The 23,238-nt window shown below is 40.0% G+C and overlaps 1 protein-coding gene across 2 annotated transcripts in view; it reads right to left on the bottom strand.

Moving 5' to 3' along the window:
• SYNE2 (spectrin repeat containing nuclear envelope protein 2) overlaps positions 1-23,238 on the bottom strand; it is a 387,860-nt gene that overhangs the window by 160,125 nt on the left and 204,497 nt on the right. For both annotated transcript variants that reach the window (XM_023517601.1, XM_023517602.1), the window contains 8 exons: positions 22,283-22,427; positions 19,782-20,000; positions 11,721-11,986; positions 8,691-8,859; positions 7,034-7,189; positions 4,380-4,520; positions 2,471-2,653; positions 1,571-1,708 (listed from right to left, as the gene is read on the bottom strand). In XM_023517601.1, the coding sequence (XP_023373369.1) occupies positions 1,571-1,708; positions 2,471-2,653; positions 4,380-4,520; positions 7,034-7,189; positions 8,691-8,859; positions 11,721-11,986; positions 19,782-20,000; positions 22,283-22,427 (1,417 nt within the window). The remainder of the gene's footprint in view (positions 1-1,570; positions 1,709-2,470; positions 2,654-4,379; positions 4,521-7,033; positions 7,190-8,690; positions 8,860-11,720; positions 11,987-19,781; positions 20,001-22,282; positions 22,428-23,238) is intronic.

The following is a 23,238-nucleotide window of genomic DNA, read 5'->3' on the forward strand; positions in this document are numbered from 1 at the left end:
TTTTTTTTTTTTTTTTTGTAAACTCATAATAACCATTTGAGGAAAAGAAAGCATCACTCCTTTCTTCTGTCTTGGCAAAGTCCTAAAAAAAATGATGAATCCTAGAAGTAATTAAAAATAAAAACATGACAAACTCCGGGGATGTGGAAAGCCAACCCAAATTGGAGGCGGCAAATGAAATCATAAGCAAGGAGAAAGGAAAAAAAGGGGGGGGTGTCAAAATGCAGTACCTTTACAATTCTTACCATAGGAAAAAAGTCTTAAACATCAGGGAGGTATGAAGTTTGCCCCTCACTTAGGAAAACATCACGCTATTCTAAAGACAGAAAGAGAAGCCGGGTCATCTTTGAAGTCTGAGTCTGTAAAAACTACCATAAAATAAACTTTTCCCTAAGGGATTCATTCTCAGACAGAATAATACAAGAGAAGGGAAATATGCCTTCACAATAAAACTTCAGTCAGTACTCAGCATCTGGAAGCTTCTTGCAGTCAGGGCCCTGATAAGGAAAATACTTTCATTTGTTTTGTCTTTGCAGGCTAGCGTGGAGACCTGAGGCACGTGCGTACTACCAAAAATAACGGGAAATTTGGTGTTGTGGCACATTAGCCCTGGAAGAAACCAACAGATTCGTTTTCTTTGCTGTGTAACTAATTACTACCAACTTAATGGCTTAAAGCGAAACAAATTCATTATCTCATAGCATCCACGGAGCCTGGGGATAGTTTAGGTAGGCCCTCTGCCCAGGGTGTCACAGCTACAATCAAGGTGCTGTCTGGAGTTCAGGGTTCTCATCCAAGTTCATTCAGGTTGTCAGCAGAATTCGGCTATAGGACTGAGGTCCCCATTCCCCTGCTGGCTGCAGGCAGCTCAGCTGTCCTTGTAGCCTAGCCCCATGGCCCTCTCACCTTATGGCTGCTTAGTTTTTCAAATCAGCAGGCTCTTTATTCACTGTTATAGATACAGTAGCTCATATTCAAAATGGTCGGGAATGGAAGTGTTTTGGATTTTTTTATAATTTTGAAATTTTTGTATTATACTTACCAGTTGAGCATCCTAAATCCAACAATCTAAAAACCTGTACTAACCAGTCTTACAATCATGTTATCTTGTTAACCATCTATTAAGGGGAACGACTACATCATTACCTTAGCCATATAACATAACTTACTATCCCATCAAATCAATATCCCTGGCCACACTCAAGGGGAGGGCGGGGATTAATAGGTTGTATACACAGGGCACAGGACACTGGAGGACATCTCGGAATCCTGCCACCCACACCACCAACATCATCTGGGCAGCATTTGCACTTCATAGATGGGGGAAACTGAGGCCCACAGAAGATAAACTAAACTATCCAGAAAGTCATGAAGTAGTTGTCAGGACGGAAAGAGCTCGATCCCAGTCTCCAAACTCCCAGTTTAGCGTATCCTTCTGCCCTTGGCATGATGAGAGGTAAGGAAGGGTGCATTTAAGGAGAGAAGGGGAGAAAAGCTCTGTGCTGGTCAGCTAAGCCACTCAGCATCGTGTGGATTCTACAATTCCCAGAAGCCTGGAAAGAACGCTGACCTGGAGGGCGCTGGCATGGTGACTCAGTCTGCGTGAGGAGCCGTAGTCAGCAGGACTGGTCAGCAAACAACTGGTACTCTCCATCCAAGCCTCAGTGCTCTTCAGAAGATCACCACATTCCTCCATCTTAAGCGTGGCCTGTGAAAGAGAAGGCACCAAACTCAGTGGGATGCTACTTCCTGGGGTGAATGACTCTGGCATGAAGAGTTGCGCTGTTACTCGGTGATGCGTCAGGTCGTGCAGGGCGATATGCTCTGGGTCTGGGGCTGCTTGTCCACCTGCTCCACATTACGATCCTTCCACCTTCTAAGACTACTCCCAACCATAAATGGAACGGATTTAAGAAGTTCCACTCCACCACTACAGGCCTCAGCGAGAGTTCTGGTCAGTCTGGCAACTGCTGTGGTGCTGCTTTACACTTCCATGTGAACCTGGGGCTTGTACTTTGTCCTGTTCAGGACCTTGTCCTGTTGTTCTAAGACTCAGCTGCCGCCTCCCTCTTGCTAAGAAACATACTCAACTCACCCAACCACAGGGCCCGTTCAGAACCAGGGTACAGAGGAAATTTTGTTCCAAATGACAGTCTTCCCCCTAGACAGCTCCCTCCCTGGACACCTGAGATTGCTAGCTCTAAATTCTCCTCCCTGGTCTTCATGTACCCACTGGGAAGCCAGGTCGCTTGCCTGGATGCCTAACCTCTGGCTTCCTCAGTCTGGCTGTCCAGTCAGACTTCCTGCTTGCCTTAGTATTGAAATCTTTCCTCTCAGTGCCCATGTGAGCCTACCATGTGGCTCTAGCTTAGGGTCCTATAAGTGGCAATCAAGGAAACTAGCTGCCTCTGAAAATATATTTTGCTTTGCTTGAAACCCATCTCAATACTACTATGTGTCCCAGCCACACCTTGTTTAACTGCGAGGTTCTGCATTCTGCCCTCTGTGACACCTGCTGGTACTGCTGGAAAGGGACCATCAACTTATCCATCCACTCTGGTGCCTGCCCCGGGTCGTGTTCAACCATGTCCTGAACTTCAGAATCTAGCTCATTCAGCTTGGAATGCCAGAGGTCGAGTTCATCCCACATTTTCTGGAGAAGGAAATCATAAGACAACTTTATTGTGGTAATTCCTGGTTTGCTCCCAGTATTTGCATTTGTAAATAATACCAAAACATCAGAGAAACAACATCACAGCCATAGTTACTAATATCCAGCAACCGTTTGTGATCTAGGCTGAAAAACACTCACCTTGAACTCTCCTATCTGTAATTGTATGCACCTCAGTACAAATAAGCTTCAGGGGGACGGGAAGACACGGACGGACACTTCTACAAACAAGGTCAACATGGCCCTCACCCTTCAAGGCTAATGAGAACATTACACATAAAAGAGGGCTTGGGGAAATAGTTGAACCTGCTCAGATCAGTATATACATGTACTTAACCTAGAAGAAAGTATCATTCAATATAAAATGAAAACTAACAAAAGAAAAACATCTGCTGACTCAGGATAAATGGAAAGGCAGAAAGCTCTAGCCACATGTATTAAACTGCTGTTGGCTCAAGGAACCAATAGGTTAGATTTGAATCTGAACTTGTCTGGGCATATAAAAATTTCAAAAGTAAAAGATTCAATTCTTACTTAATATTTGTTTAAGAACATAATTCTGAGAAATGGGAAAATCTACCTACTTAAATTAGGTTCCTTTGCTTAAGAGTCCAAGATTTTACATGAAAGTAAAAGTTTTTTTATGTTCTCAGAACATAATTCTGAGAAATGGGAAAATCTACCTACTTAAATTAGGTTCCTTTGCTTAAGAGTCCAAGATTTTACATGAAGTGTAAAAGTTTTTACATGTAAAGATTTTACATGAAAGTGTAAAAGTGTAAAAATTTTAAAAGTTCCCAAGTATACAGAATATTTCTTTAACATACAGATTAGAGTAAGAATCCTGTTCATAAACAAGAGTTTACTATAAAGTTAAGAAATAGAATATCGGGCTCTGTGCCTGTGGCTCAATTGGCTAAGGCGCCAGCCACATACACCTAAGGTGGCGGGTTCGAATCCAGCCAGGGCCTGCCAAATAACAATGACGGCTGCAACCAAAAAATAGCCAGGCGTTGTGGTGGGCACCTGTGGTCCCAGCTACTTGGGAGGCTGAGGCAGGAGACTTGCTTGAGCCCAGGAGCTGGAGGTTGCTGTAAGCTGTGATGCCACAGCACTCTACCCAGGGGGACAGCTTGAGGCTCTGTCTCAAAAAAAAAAAAAAAAAAAAAATAGAATATTGGAGGCACCTATAGCTCAGTGGGTAGGGTGCCAGCCATATACACTGAGGCTGGAGGGTGTATAAGCCTACCATGGAAAAAACAAGTATAATTCTTAAATGCAACTTTCGGTGTCAAGTCTCTGCAGGTGATGCCCAAGTGGATCTGGTTTAGGGACTCTATGCTTCCAAGGGCTTGGTGCAGGTAGCACAATAGTTACGGCACAAGTCACATGTACCGAGGGTGGAGGGTTCTAACCCAGCCTGGGCCAGCTAAACAGTAATGACAACTGCAACAAAAAAATAGCCAGGCACGGTGGCAGGCAGCTGTAGTCCCAGCTTCTTGGGAGGGTGCTTAAGCCCAAGAGTTTGAGGTTGTTGTGAGCTGTGATGCCACTGCACTCTACCAAGGGTGACACAGTGAGGCTCTGTCTCAAAAAAAAAAAAAAAAAAAAAAAAGGAATTCACTTTGTGATGATGACTGATGGGGGTGAGGGGAGAGGCGAGATCAGAAACACCAAATGCGGAAGGGAGTTAAAGTTAAAATGTTACCTTTTGAATTTCTTGTGCTTTCTCAATATTTTTGCTTTTCTGCTGCAACATCTTTTCAACATTACGAAGCCCGTTGTTAATTTCTTCTATTTTTCTGTTCATTGTATATGACGGTAAGCTTTTCAAGACTTCACTGCTAATCTGTTACCAGAGACAGAGATGCATTTAGCTTAGAGAAGTTTTCTGGACTCTATCCACAGGTTCAAATGACAGAAGGGGTAGTTACTCTTTTTACTTCTAAGACCTGGAGGAAAAAACTTCTAAGCCATACTGGTTGATGCCTGAATGAAAGAATAGATTAGCAGACTACTAAATGGCAGCTGTGTTTACCTGGCCATCCAATCTTTAAAAAAAATAAGAAAAAAATGTTGAATGTCATCCACATATATGTTACAGATATGTGCTGTGTTGGAAAAAATTACTGAGTGGCCCATCTGAAACGCACACACATGGATCAAATGATATGAAAGAATTCCTGGGAAATTATTTATTATACAATCTTTCCATTTTATGCTAAAAACTTCTGCACAGATCTGTTTTCAATGAAAACCAGACTTACTCTCAACCTGGCTTAAAAGAAGTTAATTCCTACCATAATACTCATTTTGGTAAAACAGTCTTCCAAAAATAGATATTTCTTGAGGCTGCATAGAGCTTAATTTTTCTCTGGGTGACTGTTTCTAGTAGCTATTTTCCAGCAATTAGAAATCTAGCTGGCAAACAGTCTAACTTTTTTTATCTAAATGATTTTCATAAGAAAATAACTGTGCTAGGAAAGATAACAAATGAAGGGTGAATGTTATCATTTTCCAAATACCTGACTGGTTTGTGTTCTTGTTTTGGTACGTTGATAAGGCTTTCTCCAAATTAGGGTGGGGAACTTGTGGCCTCGGGGCCACATGTAGCCTTCGGGATCCTGGAGTGCAACCTTTTGACTGAATCCAAATTTTATAGAACAAATCCTTACAATGAAGCAATTTGTTTGTGCAGTTTAGATTTCAGTTGAGAGGCCACACTTGGGGATCTGGAGACCACATGTGGCCTTGAGGCTGCAGGTTCCCCACTCATCCTTTTAGTTTTCTGAAGAAAAAATACCCACTAGGTTTGTAAGAACCACTGAGATCAGACCCATCCTATGTAGACAGCCCACAGATGCAGAAACATAGGCTAACTGACTTATTAAAGTCACATGTAAGGTCAGTAGTAGAACTTGTCCCTTGAAGCCCCCAGAACCCCTGACCACAAACCCCGCACTCTGTTCACATCATCGGACTTCAATACTTTCACAACCATGTTTTTATTCCACAGACCGACCATACCACAATCAAGATCATTAGAAAGAAAATCCCACTTTTGATCCCACATTGCTTTCTTATTGTTACTTATAGTATTGTTACAAATTACTATAAAACAAAGTGTAATGATATTTCAGGCAATTATTCTCCTTTCCCCTGGTGGGAATGTATACCACTGAGATGCCCTAGAAGAGATTATGATTTACGAACAGTAAATAGCCACCTGAATTTTATACAAGGGTGCTCTGCCGTCCACATCCTTGAACTTCTTTTAGTCCCATCACACAACAAAATTCAGTTGCTGTTTGTTACCAAAAAAGGGTTCACAAGGAAAATTTTCAGCCTTGAATTTGAAACACTGATTGTGATTATCATTTTACTTTGTTAAGGATTTCACATTAAGTGTTCAGGAGAATAACATTTAGTTTCTCTCAAAACACTTAGTATTCTCTTAAAATCAATATATAATCCTTGAGAAAACTAACCGGTTTTCCCTGTGTGTTAAATCAAAAAGATTTATTATAAATATATATTAGGGACTTTTTTATACAGACCTTTTTTATATTAGCCTAAGAAATCTGTCATGGAAATTAATGACAGATTCTAGTGACTAAGTTTGAGATCTGATTTTTTGTGTGTGTTTACTTAAGATCTATTTTATTTACCAAGTTATAGGTATTTTTGGCTTCAAAAAAACAGTACAAAAATCATTCTGTGGCTCCTAGATCAAATAGAATTTTGTTCTATTGGATATGGGCTGTCTTTTTACAATCCATTAAAACTGCCTCCCCAGCTCTATGTCTCCAGTACTGTGAAGTATTTCTCACGCTTTTTTTAAATCTGGATTTTCAGGTACAACAATTTGCTCAGGTACGTTGTATGGGAATTCTGTTAACATCATAATTAGATAAACACTATATGCCACTAACAGCTATTCCTGGTGGTTGTGAAATTTGTATTTTTATTGCCCGTGGTTGCAATATCTAAATAAATGTTTCAGGGAACATATTTTTAAGCAAAGTATTATTCATTCCCAAAATTGTTAAGTGGTTGTGCTGTAAAAAATTTAACAACAGGCCAAGTAAAAGATAATAAATAAGTATTTTAAAAGGCAAGAGAAGAAAAACTAAGCATCTTGACAATCAAAAATATACAATTATCAAATTCTGTTATCTTATGTCGCCTATTTAAAGCATCTCTACCTGAGTATTCAATACACAAAACCGTCATTTAACTAGACTCTACAAAAACAGTCATAGCAGAAATCCTGATAAATGAAAATGTGACATTAAGCCACCTTTTCTTCTTTGTAGTCATTCAACCCATACACAGCAATGCCAATATCAACATTATTATTACCTTCTCATCTACGTCTTCTAAAGCTTTTCTGCATTCTTCTGCCTGGGATTCAATCTCTGCAGGGACTATGGTGTACATTTCAGAATACTTGATTCGTAGTTTTTCCATAATATTCTCGAAAGTTAGCTTCCCTTTTCTAAGAATGCTTTGTAGCTCCTAAAAACATTAAGAGTTTCAATACTCACAGGACTGGGGAAAAAGTTTAACTCAAAAAAGCGAAAGCAGTTTTCCAGCACATCCTTATGATTTAAAGGAGGATGCTTTACATGACAAAACCTCACTATTGATACAAGCTGATTAAGCCTGAGAGATACTCAGTTTAGTCAGATGATGCTTTCTAATTTGTAAGAATTAAACCTGATATCTCTTCATAGTGTCACGCCATTGTGGAGAAAAGACATTACAACATCCCCTGCTTCTAAAGTACCTCTAGGATTTAATTATATCTCAACCACAGTCCTGATCTAAAAAGCTGCAAGTAGCAAAAAGTTGCAAAGAAGTATTTTTTTGTTGTTATTAACTTGTTGCTATTTCTACTTCTTCCTGAATTATCATCACAATGATTCAGGGCCACTAAAAGCCCCAGGCTTAGAAGAGAAGTGTCTGCTTTCATGTAATTAGACAGCCCAGCAAAGCTCAACTTCTTTCAAAAGGGAAGGTTCCAGTTCCATGAAAAGAATGTAGGTTTTTGGAGATAAAAGAAACCTGAACAAATAGCCTATTGGTTGTGGCCTAGAAACAAAATCTGATCCACCTTCTCCTGCAGTAATTATAAAGCAGAAACTCATTTGTTTGGGAAAGTTTCCCAAAGATCAAGTGGAAAAATACCTCTTGACTTGACTGTGGCTTTTTTGTTTGTTTTGTTCTTACAGTAGCTGTTAGGTAGCATTATTTGTGTTAATGGAGTGAGTCACTGCACTGAAGAATGATTACAATTTTAAATGACTCCATGAAGTGTCACTGTTTTCCCTTTCTTAATCTCCAGCAGAGAACAAATCTGGAGAGGGAAAGTTGTAGAACAAAGACATTCAGACAAAGGTAGGTTGTATCAAAGGAGGGGGAAGTGTCATCTGTTTTATCTAGACCTGGTCTGGGGTACAGGGCTTCATTCAGAGCTACACTTAGGTGGCTCCCCATGAAGACTGCTTCAGGAAGCGTCTTTTCAACATTAATAAGCAAAAGCTCTGGTTAACAGCAGCAGGCAACTTTTGAATAAACCTCTGAATATTCTTTTTGGCTGTCATCATTGGACTAAAGTGAGAGTAAAAATCAGTCTGAAGAAATCAGCTCCCAAATTACCATTAGGTGGTACACAACCCCTTATCAGAGATAAAATATCATGTCCTATGCGAAACAAATAATCTAACAAGCTACTGAAGAGAGAGCTGACCCACGGTTCACCAACACACTTGAATGTGTTTGAGAAAGTCTGCTTGGTCCAGACTGGCCTACCCACCCTCCTGGTCATAACTCTGCTCCCTGTTTTCCAGCCATACTGATCTTCACCAAGGGTTCTGCCCGACCACAGGGCCTTTGCATATGTTCTTCTCTCTGAACCATCCTGCAGCCCTAGTCACTAAGTTACCTCTGCCCCAAGGACACTGGATACAAGATATGTACTTGCATCAGCCACAATCATAGTTCATTCCTTACTTACCTCAAACTCTTCTGTCTTTTCTGGGTGGTCCTGTAAGGCCATATTTTGGAAAGAAATTGTAGTCTGTTGAAATAAATTCTTCAAGGCAATTATTTCTCTTGTGAAGGTATGTCTCTCTTGGATTTCAGCCTGTATCAATTCCTTATATTTTTGTGCTTTCTGAAAAAGTCTAAAATAGAGCATTGGAATAGAATTGTTTCTCTCTCCTGCTTTTCTGTGAAGTAGTTTCAATTCAACAATTGATGTCTAAAGAGCTAATGAAAAATGATTTTATTCCCAAGAAGGACAGTACCAGTTTTCAATGATTTATATACCATATATACAAACACATATCAAATTCTATCACCCAATCAAAAACTTCTCCAAATCTTTCATCCCCAACTATCTTCTTTTCACATTGTAAATTCTAACTACAATCTCCATCCTCTACTTTACCCCATTTAATCCTTGAGTCCAAATGAAATGACTTAGAGGTGTGAATGTAGTTATGGGTGGGCTCTCGAGGATAGACAGCCCCACTGGCCTTTTTCTCTATAGCTGACTCTTTTTGCTGTGGATGTAACAAACACCTGAAGAGGCATTCAAGTAGGTAAAATCTTTCCTGAGAGTTATTTGGTAAGTATCATGAGCAATAATAAGAAATATATATTTGGCTCGGTGCCCGCACAATAGTTACACCGTCAGTCACATATACTGAGGGTGGTGGGTTTGAACCCAGCCCAGGCCAGCTAAACAACTGCAATAAAAAAATGGCCAGGAATTGTGGGGGGCGCCTATAGTCCCAACTACCTGGGAGGCTGAGGCAAGAGGATCACTTAAGCCCAAGAGTTGGAGGTTGCTGTGAGCTGTGACACTATGGCACTCTACTGAGGGCAACACAGTGAAACTGTCTCAAAAAAAAAAAAAAAGAAAGAAAGAAAGAAAGAAATATATATTTGGTCCCTACTCCAGTTCCTGAGACATACCTCTCAATATCTTTTGTTCTAATATTTGTCTTTGACCCCAAACCCTAACACAGAGCTCCTAAGACCTCTGTAATTCCCTGAGAAGAGCATCTTTTGTTCTTGGGGGGGGGGCTCTTGGATAGCCTTAAGAGAGGGGCTGGTTGACAAGGAGACCAGCCATGTGATTAGAGGGTTGGAACTTTCAGTACCACCCCTGACACATACCCCTGCTCCTTGCCCCAGCCTCCAAGGAGGGCATGTGAGCTGAAGGCTTAGTTGATCAGCAATGGTCAATGATGTAAAAAATCACGACTATGGTGCCTCCATAAAAAAACCAAAAAGATAGGGTCTGGAGAGCTTGTGGATGGCTGAAAACATGAAGGTGCCCAGCAGGCAGAGGGGAGCCCCGCTTTCCTCCTCTTGTCCTCTCAATTGCATCTTCAATCTATTTATCTGCATCCTTTATTATATCCTTTATTAATAAGCCAGGAAACACAAGTAAAGTGTATCCCTAAGTTCTGTGAGCTGTTCTAACAAATAATTGAACCCAAGGAAAGTGACAAAGGAACCCAGAAAAAAACCCTGCATATCTGGTGTCATAAGTGTGATACTGAATAGTAAGAACAGACAGAGAAAACAGCTGGATTTGTTCTTAGAATATGTCTGGCTATAAAATTATTATATCCCTTGCCCAGTAATAGTATTTCTCAGGATCTTTCTCAATGAATTAATTGCAGATGCAGATAGAGATTGTGGCATAAGCATATTTGATGCAGTGATTTTATAAAATAAAAAAAATTACATATGATGTAAAAGTTCTTTATTAGGAGCTAGGTTAAATAAATTGTGGCACAGTCTCATGGTAGAATATTATACAGCTAGCTATGTTTTAAATGAACATTTAACGGCATAAAAAGACAAACACAATAGCTGGTACATTATTCAGCAGAATACCAAACAGTGTAATTATTAGGATCACAGTTTTTAAAAAAAAAGTCATAATAAAAATGAGGGGAAAAAAGTGACTGGCAGTTGTTGTTGCTGAGTGGTGAGATTACGGTGAGTTTTATATTAATCTTTGTAAGTTTTCTTTTTCTAAGACAGTCTCACTTGGTCACTCCCAGTAGAGTGCTGTGGCATCTTAGCTCACAGCAATATCAAATTCTTGGGTTTAAGCTATCCTCCTGCCTCAGCCTCCAAAGTAGCTGGGACTACAGGTGCCTGCCACAACACCCAGCTATTTTTTTTTGTTGTAGTTGTTGTTTTAGCAGGTCGGGGTCAGGTTTGAACCTGCCAGCTCCAGTGTATGTGGCTGGTGCCCTAACCACTGAGCTACAGGGGGTCAAGCCAATCCCCTTTTATTTTTAGAGATAGTGTCTTGCTCTGTTCTCCAGGCTGGAGTGCAGTGGCATCATCACAGCTCACTACAACCTCAAACACTTGGGCTCAAATGATCTTCCTGCCTCAGCCTCTCAGTAGCTAGGACTACAGGTACATGCCTCCATACCCAGGTAATTTTTTTTTTTTGTGAGACTGTGTCTTAGTTTCTTGCCCAGGCTAATCTTGAACCCCTGGCCTCAAATGATCCTCCTGCTTTGGCCTCCCAGAGTACTTAGATTCTGGTGTAAGCCACTGCACACCCAGCTTCTTTTCCATCCCTTTTTATATCTACCAGTGTCCTCAACCAATTCTGTTGGATCATTGGCCTTTTTTTTTTTTTTTTTTTTTGAGACACAGCCTTAAGCTATCCCCCTGGGTAGAGTGCTGTGGCATCACAGCTCATAGCAACCTCCAACTCCTGGGCTCATGACAGTCTCCTGCCTCAGCCTCCAAAGTAGATGGGACCACAGGCACCCACCACAACGCCTGGCCATTTTTTGGTTGCAGCCATCATTGTTGTTTGGCAGGCCCGGGCTGGATTTGAACCCGCCACCTTAGGTGTATGTGGCTGGTGCCTTAGCCACTTGAGCCATAGGCACCGAGCCATCACTGGCCATTTTTCCACAATATTTTTATATTTTCTAAATTTGATATTTTCTAACTTCTGAACTATATAATATCTGTGATAGTTTTTTAGAAATCTTACTTGCTACATCGTTCTTGCATAGATGTAATCTCCTGCTTTGCTGGAACAGTTTCCACAGCCTCCATGCCTTCAGGAACACTCTGCACACTTTGGATGCGTTGGAAAAGCAGGTTCAGTGTGAGCTGCTGCTGCTCCATGTTCTCCTCACCTTGGCACAAACAGTCTTGCAGATCAGAGAGCTCCTCTGTGGTGGCTGCCTCTTTTGTTTTGGAAATCTGGGGGAGTTCTTCCTGAAGATTATCTAAAATAATTGCTTCTCGTTCAATCTAATTCAACAAACAAACAAAATAAGAGCTGAAATAAGTAAAATGCACTCTTATCCCCTGAGGACCTGAAGCATACCTTGGCAGCCATAATTATTGCATACTGTCTCCTCAAAGGGCCCCTCATGTCCGATCCCAGTTGAGAGTGACATTTGTTTTCCTATAGCTGGGAATATTAGTTCTCCACTGTCAGAATCCAACAGTTCCCTGCTAGTGCTCATATAGATATGTGATTACAATGAAGTATTTCTACTGTGGGCTGGAGGAAATGCTGTTAATATTTTCATAAATAATTTATTTCCCCTTCAGATTTCAGTGGGGTACAGCAGTCTTTCTCCTGAGATAAGCATAAGGTGGTTAGAATAAGCACTACCAAACTGCTGTCACTATGTGTAAAAGGTTGGGCAGCTACTGCACGTGGGGAATTTTGTGAGCAGGTCTCTTTTCCTTCACTTCTAATTCCTGGATGCTCAAAAAGCAAGCCCAGCGGATTCTCCCTACCCCAACAACTACCAAAGGAAAAGCAGCCTGAATTACCAGTCAAGTATTTGTCAAGCACTGGTATGTGAAGAAATTAGAAATACATAATCTACTGCAGAACATATGTGGAAACTGGAAATTCCACAACCCCTCCCAGAGGGATGACACAGAAGGTCCCAAAGGCCCCTGAATCAGATAGCTGGTACGCTTCTCTTCAAGTCCTCCAGCCCGCCCCTCTGCCATATTACTCCCGAATCACCTTCTGCCCTCATGCTGGGTTAACTCCTGTTCCGTGTTCAGATTTACAGATCTTACAATCTTCACATTACAGAATATCACATAGACTGACTACATGTATGATGTCATGCTAATTCCAGAATATCACACCTGCTGACTACATTTATGGTTCATGCTAATTGAAATGGTGAGAAGGACCTAGAGGCCCAGGCAGATGCACCAGAGGGCAGGAAATAATGCCTGGGAGAGTTTCAGGGCCCAGGTGTGTGGGGTCTGCAGGGCTTCTCCTCTAGTAAAGGCCAAGTTCTTCAATCTTGTAGCTCCACTCCTAAGAAAGGGACATAGGTGGGATGGGCCTCTGGGGGTTTTGCAGGTAGTCTCTGCTGTACTGATGATTATGCTGGGACCCATTCATCAGACAGCCAAGTGGCCTGGAGAAGCCACGGTGCTGCAGCAGGGGGGCCGCACTGTGAGCTGCCCTGCCACATGAGCCATAGGATCCGGCTGAGTCCCTAATGGCAATACACAGGTGCAGGTGTCAAGTAGCCCTTTTTCAAGAGCCCCAGTTATGAAATATGTGCACCTCCCATCACCTCAGACCTCAGCTCAGTTGGTAGAAGCCCTGGTTCTCAGGCAGACAGCTCCACATCCACTAGAGGATGAGACATGGGTTCCGCTGGGTCATTCTGCATTCGCCTGCTAGAAACCAGATGCAAACAAAGGAATTTCTACATTGTACACACAGGGTTTCTGACATGCATTGGGGTTGAAAGGACTGCCTCTGTAATCCAGGGGCAGCTCCTGGTGCTTCCAGGCCCAGTGAGAATCAGAAAAGAGAAGCTGCAGCAATCGTGACCCAGCAAGACTGCAGCGACCTGGGCTCAGACCTTCCCTGCACCAGGCCTGCTCAGCCTCATTGTTCCCTGGGATCACTTTCCAAAATAAATTGCCTGCTCACAAGCCCTGATCTCAGACTCTGCCATCTGCTGTGAAGTTGGTAAGTGACTGAAGAGGGGAACACGAGGGTGAGAACAACTGTCATTAGAACAATGATTTTACTCCAAAGTCAGGCAACTCTCCAACATGCAAAAGGATAAACAAACTATAGTCCTGCCAGCCCACATAATACCACTCAGGATAAAAAGAAATGCACCACTGGCATAATCAGTAACAAGAGGAAACACAAGGGCATTATGCTTAGTGAAAAGAGGCCAAACTCAAAAGGTTGCAGACTGTAAAAGTCCATTTATATGTCATTTCGGAAGTGGGAAAACTTTAGGAAAAGAAACAGATTAACGGTTGTCAAGACCTGGGGGGACGGAAGGGGCTGATAATAAAGGATCATGAGGGAACTTCTGTGGGGTGACAGAAACCTTGAACCTGGCCCTGAAATTCAACCCCTGAACCTTGAGTTTCTTGGTGGTCATGTGACCAGGTGCACCTGTCAGACTCAACAAACTTTATGCTAAGAATGAGAAGACAGGTTCCAAAACAGTAAAATAGTCGCCAAAAATATTGTGCATTCACTTTCCCACCCAGAAAAGGCTCTGCAATCCCTTCACAATTTTCCTTAGCCACAGAATCCTAATAAAATTGATTATAAAGCTTTTAGACTTTTGGCCAATTATAGAGTCCAGAAAGGGAGACGAATTCATAGTTGCACCATAAGCAAACACAGTGAAGGAGACTAAAAACCCAGAACCAGCAGAATTAGAAACTAATAAAGAAATGACTTTTGAACAAGGGGAAGATCTATGATTGCCTTTGAAGACACAACTTTATTCTAGTACCTTATGATCTTCAGAGCATAAAATGATGATTCTGAATAACCAGAAGCAAATAATTCTATCAAGCAGATTCTGTTTAAGAAAACAGGGAGGTAAGACAGGAGGGGAAGGGGGTAAATTAAAAAATTTTAATTGGTTTTTTAATTTGGAAATTTATAAACAGGCCATGAAGTTTTAAAAAATCTACACATAGGCTCGGCGCCTATGGCTCAAGTGGCTAAGGCGCCAGCCACATACACCTAAGGTGGCGGGTTCGAATCCCCAGCCCGGGCCCGCCAAACAACAATGATGGCTGCAACCAAAAAATGGCCAGGCGTTGTGGCTGGCGCCTGTGGTCCCAGCTACTTGGGAGGCTGAGGCAGGAGACTCGCTTGAGCCCAGGAGTTGGAGGTTGCTGTAACCGTGATGCCACAGCACTCTACCCAGGGGGGACAGCTTGAGGCTCCGTCTCAAAAAAAAAAAAAAAAAATCTACACATACAAACCACTTATTCCATAGAGACACTGGATGTTACTATAGACATTTTTTTTTGGTCACATATGAAAGCATCAAGCAAGCTAGCAGAATTTGACACGGGTAGGTCATTAGATAACACAATTTTTATTATTTTATTATTATTTTTATTTTGCGGTTTTTGGCCAGGGCTGGGTTTGAATCCACCACCTCTGACATATGGGGCCGGCGCCTTACTCCTTTGAACCACAGGCGCCGCCCAACACAACTTTTATTAAATGGATAAAAGCTACATTAAACTCTCATGCCGATTTGATGTATGTAAATATCATTTAAGTTGACAGTTTAGTGATTAAACACCAAAGTCTAAGTCTGAATACTCTCCCACCACTTGTGAATTTGAGCAAGTTTCTCGATCTCACTTTGCTTCACTTTTCTCTTCTATAAAGAAAGGATAATAAAATGTCCCCACAGGATTCTTATAAGATAATAAGATAATACATGTGAAGTACTTTGAACTATGCTTAGTGAATAAGCACTCAGTTGGATAGCTGTTGTCATTTTTATTATTGTTATTACATGAGGACTTATTTTTGTTTGAGCTATCTTTGAAAAACATATCTTGTTAGATTTCCCCTTGGACCTGAATTAATAAGATATAATTGCAAATGGGTGTATAGCAATAGTGAGATTAAATAAAAAGAGAAAAAGCTTAGAATTAGCTCAGACCTGGATTTGAATAAAAGGTATCCCTCAACAAATACTTCCTAAGTGTCTACTTAGAAGAAGGCTTTGGCTGGGTTCTAAAGTTATAGCGGTAACAAGACAGCTCTAGCTCCAGTTCACAGGGGCTTAGAGCTCAATCAATCTTTAACTGGGGCCCTGGTGCTATTACTTAATCTCTCAATGCTTCAGTATCCCCATCTAGAAAATGGTGATAAATATAATATTTATCTCCTAAGGGCAATGCAAGGATTCAGGGGCATCACACATGACCTGCCTTCTCTGTGTAGTGTAGTAACTCAAAATATGATGCCATTGTGGATAGACAAGAACTGGTTCTGGCAGCCCCCCAATGCATAATTTACAAAGCTAATTTTAACATTCGAAAGACTATTCACTAATCAAACCTCACCAGCACCACAAAGATACTCACTTTCAAAAATATCAAATTCTAAGCAGAATAGGTAGTGCTTATGTAGTTCAATCCCAAAAGCATGTAAATTACATCTAATTCCATACTGATCTGTTATATTTCTTTCTTAAGTAAATTTAGCAGAAGTTTTGAAATAAGAGAGATAAGTTTTCATTTAATGTTCTGATTTGTATCTCATTTATTCCTGGCCCTTTGGAAAGATTAGAGAATGTCCCAAGGTAATTTTATACTATTTTTAATTTTCTTTCTAAATATATGTGATGCTTACGTATTAAATCATGGTTAAATTAACATCTGTGATTGATAAATCTTGTCGAGGTTTTCTTTGATAGTTTTCAAAAAGAACATGATACCTCATATATTTAGGTCCACATCTAACAACTATAGTTGATTTCCAAAGTTAACACATGCACTTAATTTCAAAATTAGTTGGTTACTATGCACGTTACCTAATTCTAATCTTTAGTACAATGTAGAGATAGATATTTTTTAAGAAGATTTAACTTATTGTCTTAGTGAAGATTTTAAAGCTCCAACCAGCAAGTGGTCATTTTCTTTTTTTAAGATTCACCCTTAAATTTATTTAAGGAAGAAATAATTGGCACTAGTAAGTTTTTAAAATGTACACTGGCAAACTAAAAAAAGCAGAGCAGCAGCATTTTGGAGTGCAAGAACAAAATCTGATGTTCATAGTATATTCGAACATTTACAGAAAAATTTGAGAACATGGCTTTATGCTCGGGACTGCAAAACTTGTACAGATTTATTTCCTTTTGAAGTTTTCATAGTGCAGCTAACATCAATGAACACTGGTGTAATGCTTTACAACTGAGAAGCACTTTCTCATAATGCTCCTTTCTGTGGCATCTGCAGGAAGATGAGTCAACTCTGCAATCAGCTTTTACTCCATGTCTGTCTTTACCTTGTACCATTCTACCATTATTTTTTCTTTCCTCTATATTTTAAATCTAATTTATTTTACCCCTACATTGCCTCCACAAACCCCAACTTAGTTTTAAAACACTTACATGTTGCGACATGTTTTGAGCCAGTTATGGACTCGGGAGAGGTCAAAGTACCTTTTTATTGCCACCTTGGTACAGTTTTTCAACAACTTATTTAACTGAATAAAGAAACTCCTTATCTTAGAACTGTTTCTATTTTACATTTAAGAAGGCTTTATAAATTCAACAGAGTTATCATGGCTTTGTATAAAGTTTAAACACATCCAAGAATAACACAATTTCACAGCATCAACAGGCAATGAGTTTCCATGATACCTCAGTGACCACAATGACAGATACTATAGTAAAGAAATGATAATAAAATTTTTAAAAAAACTGTCAAGAACATAATTAATTTACATGAACTCCCCATGTAGGCAGGTAAAATGAATTTCAAAAGCAAATATCATCATGTTATTCAGAGTTATATATAATCTCTTTTGACAGAGAATGGGGAAATTTATGCTTTCACTTTACACTTCACTGCCTTACACAGTATTTCCAACAGTCTTGCTAAGCAGAATTTTTTCTCTCTTTAAGAAAATGTTTACAAAGTTGAAAAAAAAAAACCAACAAAATAGTAACCTTAATAATGAAACAAAAACAACCCAACAAGTGGTAAGAGAACAGAGGTCAACTTCTTATGTCATAGTCATAAGGCCTATTCAAACAATGAAATAACAAGAAGACCGGTTGCAGATATAAAAAACCTGACCATTTATATTTCATAGATTAATCTTCTGAAAGAATAAACTGTCACAAACCAGTTAACATTTCTGAATATGAAAGCCAAGTTCTACATAATCCTGCTTTTAACTATACCTTAAATTACCCACTTAATTATTAAGAAATCTTTTAAAAAATAGAATCTAGAACTTTCCCATTAAACATATGAAGTCAGTAAAGCTGAAGTGTAGTTTAGGGAAAAATATCAAAATATAAAGACCATATCACAATGCTAGCAAGCCACAATTTTTATACCCATCAATTCTATCTCTATTAATAAAATAAGCATTAAGTAAGAAATAAATAAGAGAGATAAGAGATTCTACTGTCCGAAGAATCTAGTGTTTTTTCATTTTTGTTTTTCCTCCATTTTGAGGACTTTCATAATAAAAATTTCTTGGGACAACATTCCTTGCTACTTTTTGTAGAATGTTCTCACATTCTCACATTTATTCTCAGAAATAAACAGATAAAAGTTATTAAGTCCTGTGAATGTCTTCTTAGTTATAAGCATATTTGCTTTTGACTTGATAAAAACTTGAGTTTATCCCTATGCTTATAATAATTTCTTGACAATACTAAATTTTATTTACCATCATAAACCAACATCTGACTTACAGGAGCTGCAAGGAAGTAGATAGACAATTCAAATGGCTCCTCAGAAATCCAATGACCCAATTCCAAAGACCACAGTACCCATTGAAAAGAGAGAACCCAGCAGCCACGTGCAATTCCCAACAGCACATTCAGGGTGCGAAGAGGCTCTCTTGAGAGCACATGACTGGTGGTCTCACAGATTTCCCATGCAAATGAAATGCCATTCAGTTTATTCACAACCTGGATGACAACATTTGCTTTTCAGATGTCATGCTTGTCATGACTAATGTTCTTGTTGGCTTTGTGCTTTTTCCATTTTTCTTTGATTCCTCATGAGGTCTGATGAGGTCCTTTAAGCTCTCACACGAGCCATTTAAAACGTCATACCCCGCTGGTTGACTGTTAACATCTGAACCCAAAGGAGCATGTGAAATGTTCAAAGATGCTTCACACAGAGTTACCTGGATTATCAGGAGGGTGTGTTTGATGATTTGGGAAGAGGTAGGAGGAAGATTTTTGCTTTTCTCTTTCATCTGTTGCAATCTCTTCTCCATTGTGCTGTGGTGACTACTACTATTATTTGGGGGACTATATATTAATGAACCATTAGATTCAAATAAAAGAACAGGTACATCATTATCTAGAGTTGTTTTTTGCCTTAGTAATTCTTCAGCCATTTCCTCATATTTCTTCTGAAATCTTTTATCATTTTCTGGTGTCTTAAAAATAAAATCTTCGGGCTGCATACACTTACTGTTTTTTTAACTAGACTTGGTAAATGTTCATTAGTATTAGCTGCAGGGAACAATGAGTCATCAACCTGTACTCCAGCTGTCCTGCATTTTTCAACCCACAGCACTGAGACAAGCTTTACGTTTCTTTGCTGAGCTTTGTCCCAAGTGCTCTGATAACCATCTTTGAATACAACATGAGTTACGTGTTTGTTAAAAGTTTTTGAGACCTTTGCCCCATGTGTGTAAGTTGGTTTGTAAATGTCTTTGAATGATTTTCTCTTCCATTGGATGACCATACTTCAACATAGGCTACCACATCCTTCAGGATGGAACCCCCTGGAGTTCCAGGGGCTGCCATAATGAGCTGCTGGCCAGGTCATTTATTTATAAGAATTATTTGACATCCCCAAGAAAGATACTCTTATAAAAAAATGTGAATAAATTCTTGGAGATTATTTTAATAGGGCCTAAGTACTATTTCTTTGTAATGTGCATGTGATGTTTACACATGGTACTGGTTGAGGACTCTTTTTATATATAAGAAAAAGTAAGAAATAATAAAACAATTTAAAAAACACTTGTTGGGAAACAATATGGTTTGGCTATTGAAAATGAAGTACTCACTTCTTCACTGATGAATTTCCACTCCTGTTTCAGTTCTTCACACCACATGTCCCATTCTTTAGCAGCTTCCAGCAAACTCAGCCATTTCCCCCACAGAGCCAACATGGTTTGGAGCAAACACACACCATCTTTTTCTGTGCATCTGGGTCTCAAGTGTCTGAGGGCCTGTCGTAGTTTCATTAATTCTTCCCTGATTGACATAAGACTTGACACCAAGGCCTTAAAGAAAAGAAACAGAAGGGATATAATGTCTATTATTTATTCTGAAACTTACTATAAACTATTTTAAATCTTGAACAAGTAGTAATTTTAACCTTCCATAAATATTACATGATCCATTTCTTGTTTTTTGGAAGTTAATTTGGGCCAGACAAGAATGACCTATATATTATTGTATTCTGCATGAATACAGGACTATGGTGACAAATGATCCATAAATCAGTATTTCCAAGTAAGAATGTATCTTCAAAAGTAAATATTCTAGAGGTATGGTGGTCTTCCCTTACCTGTGGTTTTGTTTTCCAAGGTTACAGCTACCCATGGTCAAGTGCAGCCCAAAAATATTAAATGAAAAAAGTCAGAAGCAAACAATTCATATGATGGCTCTGAGTAGAATGATGAAATCTTGTGCCCTCCTGCTCTGTGCCACTTTGGCCGTGAATCTTCCCTTTGTTAAGTTCTACAGGCTGTATACTTCCCTGCTTGTTAGGCATGTACTGGCCTTCCTGATCATCAGATTAACTGTCTCGGCATCCCAGCACTTGTGTTCACAGTCAATGGCTACCTAATAATACCTACATCATATACCTCATCTCATTACATCAGCTTTTTATCATCTCACATCCTACCAAGAAGAAGCGTGAAAACAGTACCATAAGATTTTTTTTTTTTGAGACAGAGTCTCACTCTGTGTCCTGGGTAGAGTGCTGTAGCATCATAGCTCACAACAACCTCAAACATTTGGGCTTGAGCAATCCTAATGCCTCAGCCTCCTGAGTAACTGGGATTATAGGTGTGAGCCACTATCCCAGGCTAGTTTTTCTATTTTTAGTAGAGAAAAGCTCTCACTTTTGCTCAAGCTGGTCTCGAACTCCCAAGCTCAAGTGATGTACCTACCCACCTTGGCCTCCCAGAGTGCTAGGATTACAGGTGTGAGCCACCATGCCCAGATACAATAACATATTTTGAGAGACAAAGATCATATTCACATAACTTTTATTAATAGTATAGTATATAGTTATGGTTGTTCTATTTGATTACTAGTTATTATTACATTTTGGGGTTTTTTTTGGTTTTTCTTTTGTTTTGGGGTTTTGGTTTTTTTTTTTTGAGATAGAGTCTCACTTTGTTGCCCTTGGTAGAGTGCCATGGCATCATAGCTCACAGCAACCTCACACTCCTGGGTCAAATCAACCTCTTATCTCAGCCTCCTGAGTAGCTGGGACTACAGGCACCCGCCACAAGGCCCATCTAGTTTTAGAAATGGGGTCTTGCTCTTGCTCAGGCTGTTCTCAAACTACTGACCTCAAGCAATCTGCCCGTCTGGGCCTCCCAAGTGCTAGGATTATAGGTGTGAGCCACCACGCCACACCCATTTTTTGTTTTTCATTTTTTTTTGCAACAGGGGTACTGCTCTGTCACCGAGGCTGAAGTGCAGTGGCACAATCATAGCTCACTGCAGCCTTGAAATCCTGGGCTCAGGCAAGTCCTCCCACCTCAGCCTTCCAAAGTGCTGGGACTACTACCATACACCCTAATTATTACTGTTAATCTCTTACTGTGCCTAATTTATAAATTTAGCTTTACCATAGGGATATACAGAGAACACACAGTATGTCTTGGGTTCGGTACTATACACAGTTTCAGGCTTCTAGTCAGGGTCTCGGACCGTATCCTCAGGTAAGGGGGCGTCTACTGCACACTTTGTTATTTTAGCATAAGTCTCATGTTTTACTGGGTAGGTTTTTGCATAATACTTCAAGCATCAACACAATATGAAAGGGGTATTGGGGGTTGCTTTGTTTTTGATAAATGTTGCGTAATTTAGAATGCCCTCATTCAAATCCTCATAACATATAATACCGTAGATGCTAACAGATCAAAATAAACTAAGTAAAAAGTAAAACTGTTATATAACAGAGTCTAAGAAATCAACAGAATTCAGAGTTTATGACCGTTGTAGTAAGTGCTCCGGGGACACCAAGACTCTGCAGCCGCTCCAGCAGCCTCCGTCAAAGGAGCACCAAAGGTGAAGCCTCACAGAAGCTGTAAGGACAGACTCATGGGGAGGAGTGTCCTATGAATCCGCTCAGTTAAACTTCTCAGAAACCAATGCCTCATTTTTTTCTCTCTGGCTTTCGGGGTGAGAGATTTTCACGGGTGTAGAGCTCTGTGAGAAGATTCCTGTGGGCTATGACTGACCCACATTCTCTTCTGCCTCCGCCCACCTGTTCTGCCTGGTTTTGCACACAGACTTACCAGAGACTTGCAAATAGTGTTACCTTGCTCTGTTCCACGTGCTCTAAAGCTTCTTTGTAAGACACTGGCAATGGGGACATGGACTGCCTGAGAACTGCTTCCATTTTTCTGAGGTTATCAAAAATTTTCTCTTCAGTCTTTCTATAGCACTGGTAACTCTCAAGACATCTAATGAGGTACAGTTAGGAGAAAAAAATTGGTATTAAATCATATTTATACAATATTCTAAACTTCCTAGAATAAATTTTCCCACTTTTTTTTTTTTTTTTTCTTAAGACAGAGTCTCACTCTGTTGCCCTGGGTTGAGTACTACGGTGTCACAGCTCACAGCAAATTCAAACTCTTGGGCTCAAGTGAGCCGCTTGCCTTAGCCTCCTTAGTAGCTAAGACTACAGGCACCCACCATACCTGGCTATTTTTCTAAAAAATAGTGTCTCGTTCTTGCTCAGGCTGATCTCAAACTCCTGAGCTTAAGCAATCCACCAGCATTGGCCTCCCAGAGTGCCGGGATTACAGGTGTGAGTCACCATACCCAACCAACCCTAAACGCAAACTTTATCAGGCAGGTAGGGCTGTCTTCAAAATGCCTAAATTTGAGTTTGTTAACAAAGTTCACTTCAGTAAAGTGAAAACTATGCTCTTGAATATGTTAATTAGGTATAAATTAGCACAATTCTTTAAAAAACCACTTAGTCCCTTAAACGGCTCTTATCTTTTGACTTCAACTTCTGCAGTCTACCTTAAGGAATTAGGGAATTTATACTAAAAAGAGTAAAACCTTTTACATAATAAAATCTTTTTACTCATTAGAGTATTAATTAAAACAGCAAAAAATGGAACATCTTTTATGTCTAACAAAAAGGTATGACTAAGAAAATTAAAAGCTCGGCGCCTGTTACTCAAGTGGCTAAGGCCCCAGCCACATACACCTGAACTGGCGGGTCTGAATCCAGCCTGGGCCCGACAAACAACGACAGCC

This window comes from Otolemur garnettii, unplaced genomic scaffold (assembly GCF_000181295.1).
Source record: "Otolemur garnettii isolate 467f Iridium unplaced genomic scaffold, OtoGar3 scaffold00115, whole genome shotgun sequence".
In the NCBI taxonomy this organism is placed as follows: domain Eukaryota; kingdom Metazoa; phylum Chordata; class Mammalia; order Primates; family Galagidae; genus Otolemur; species Otolemur garnettii.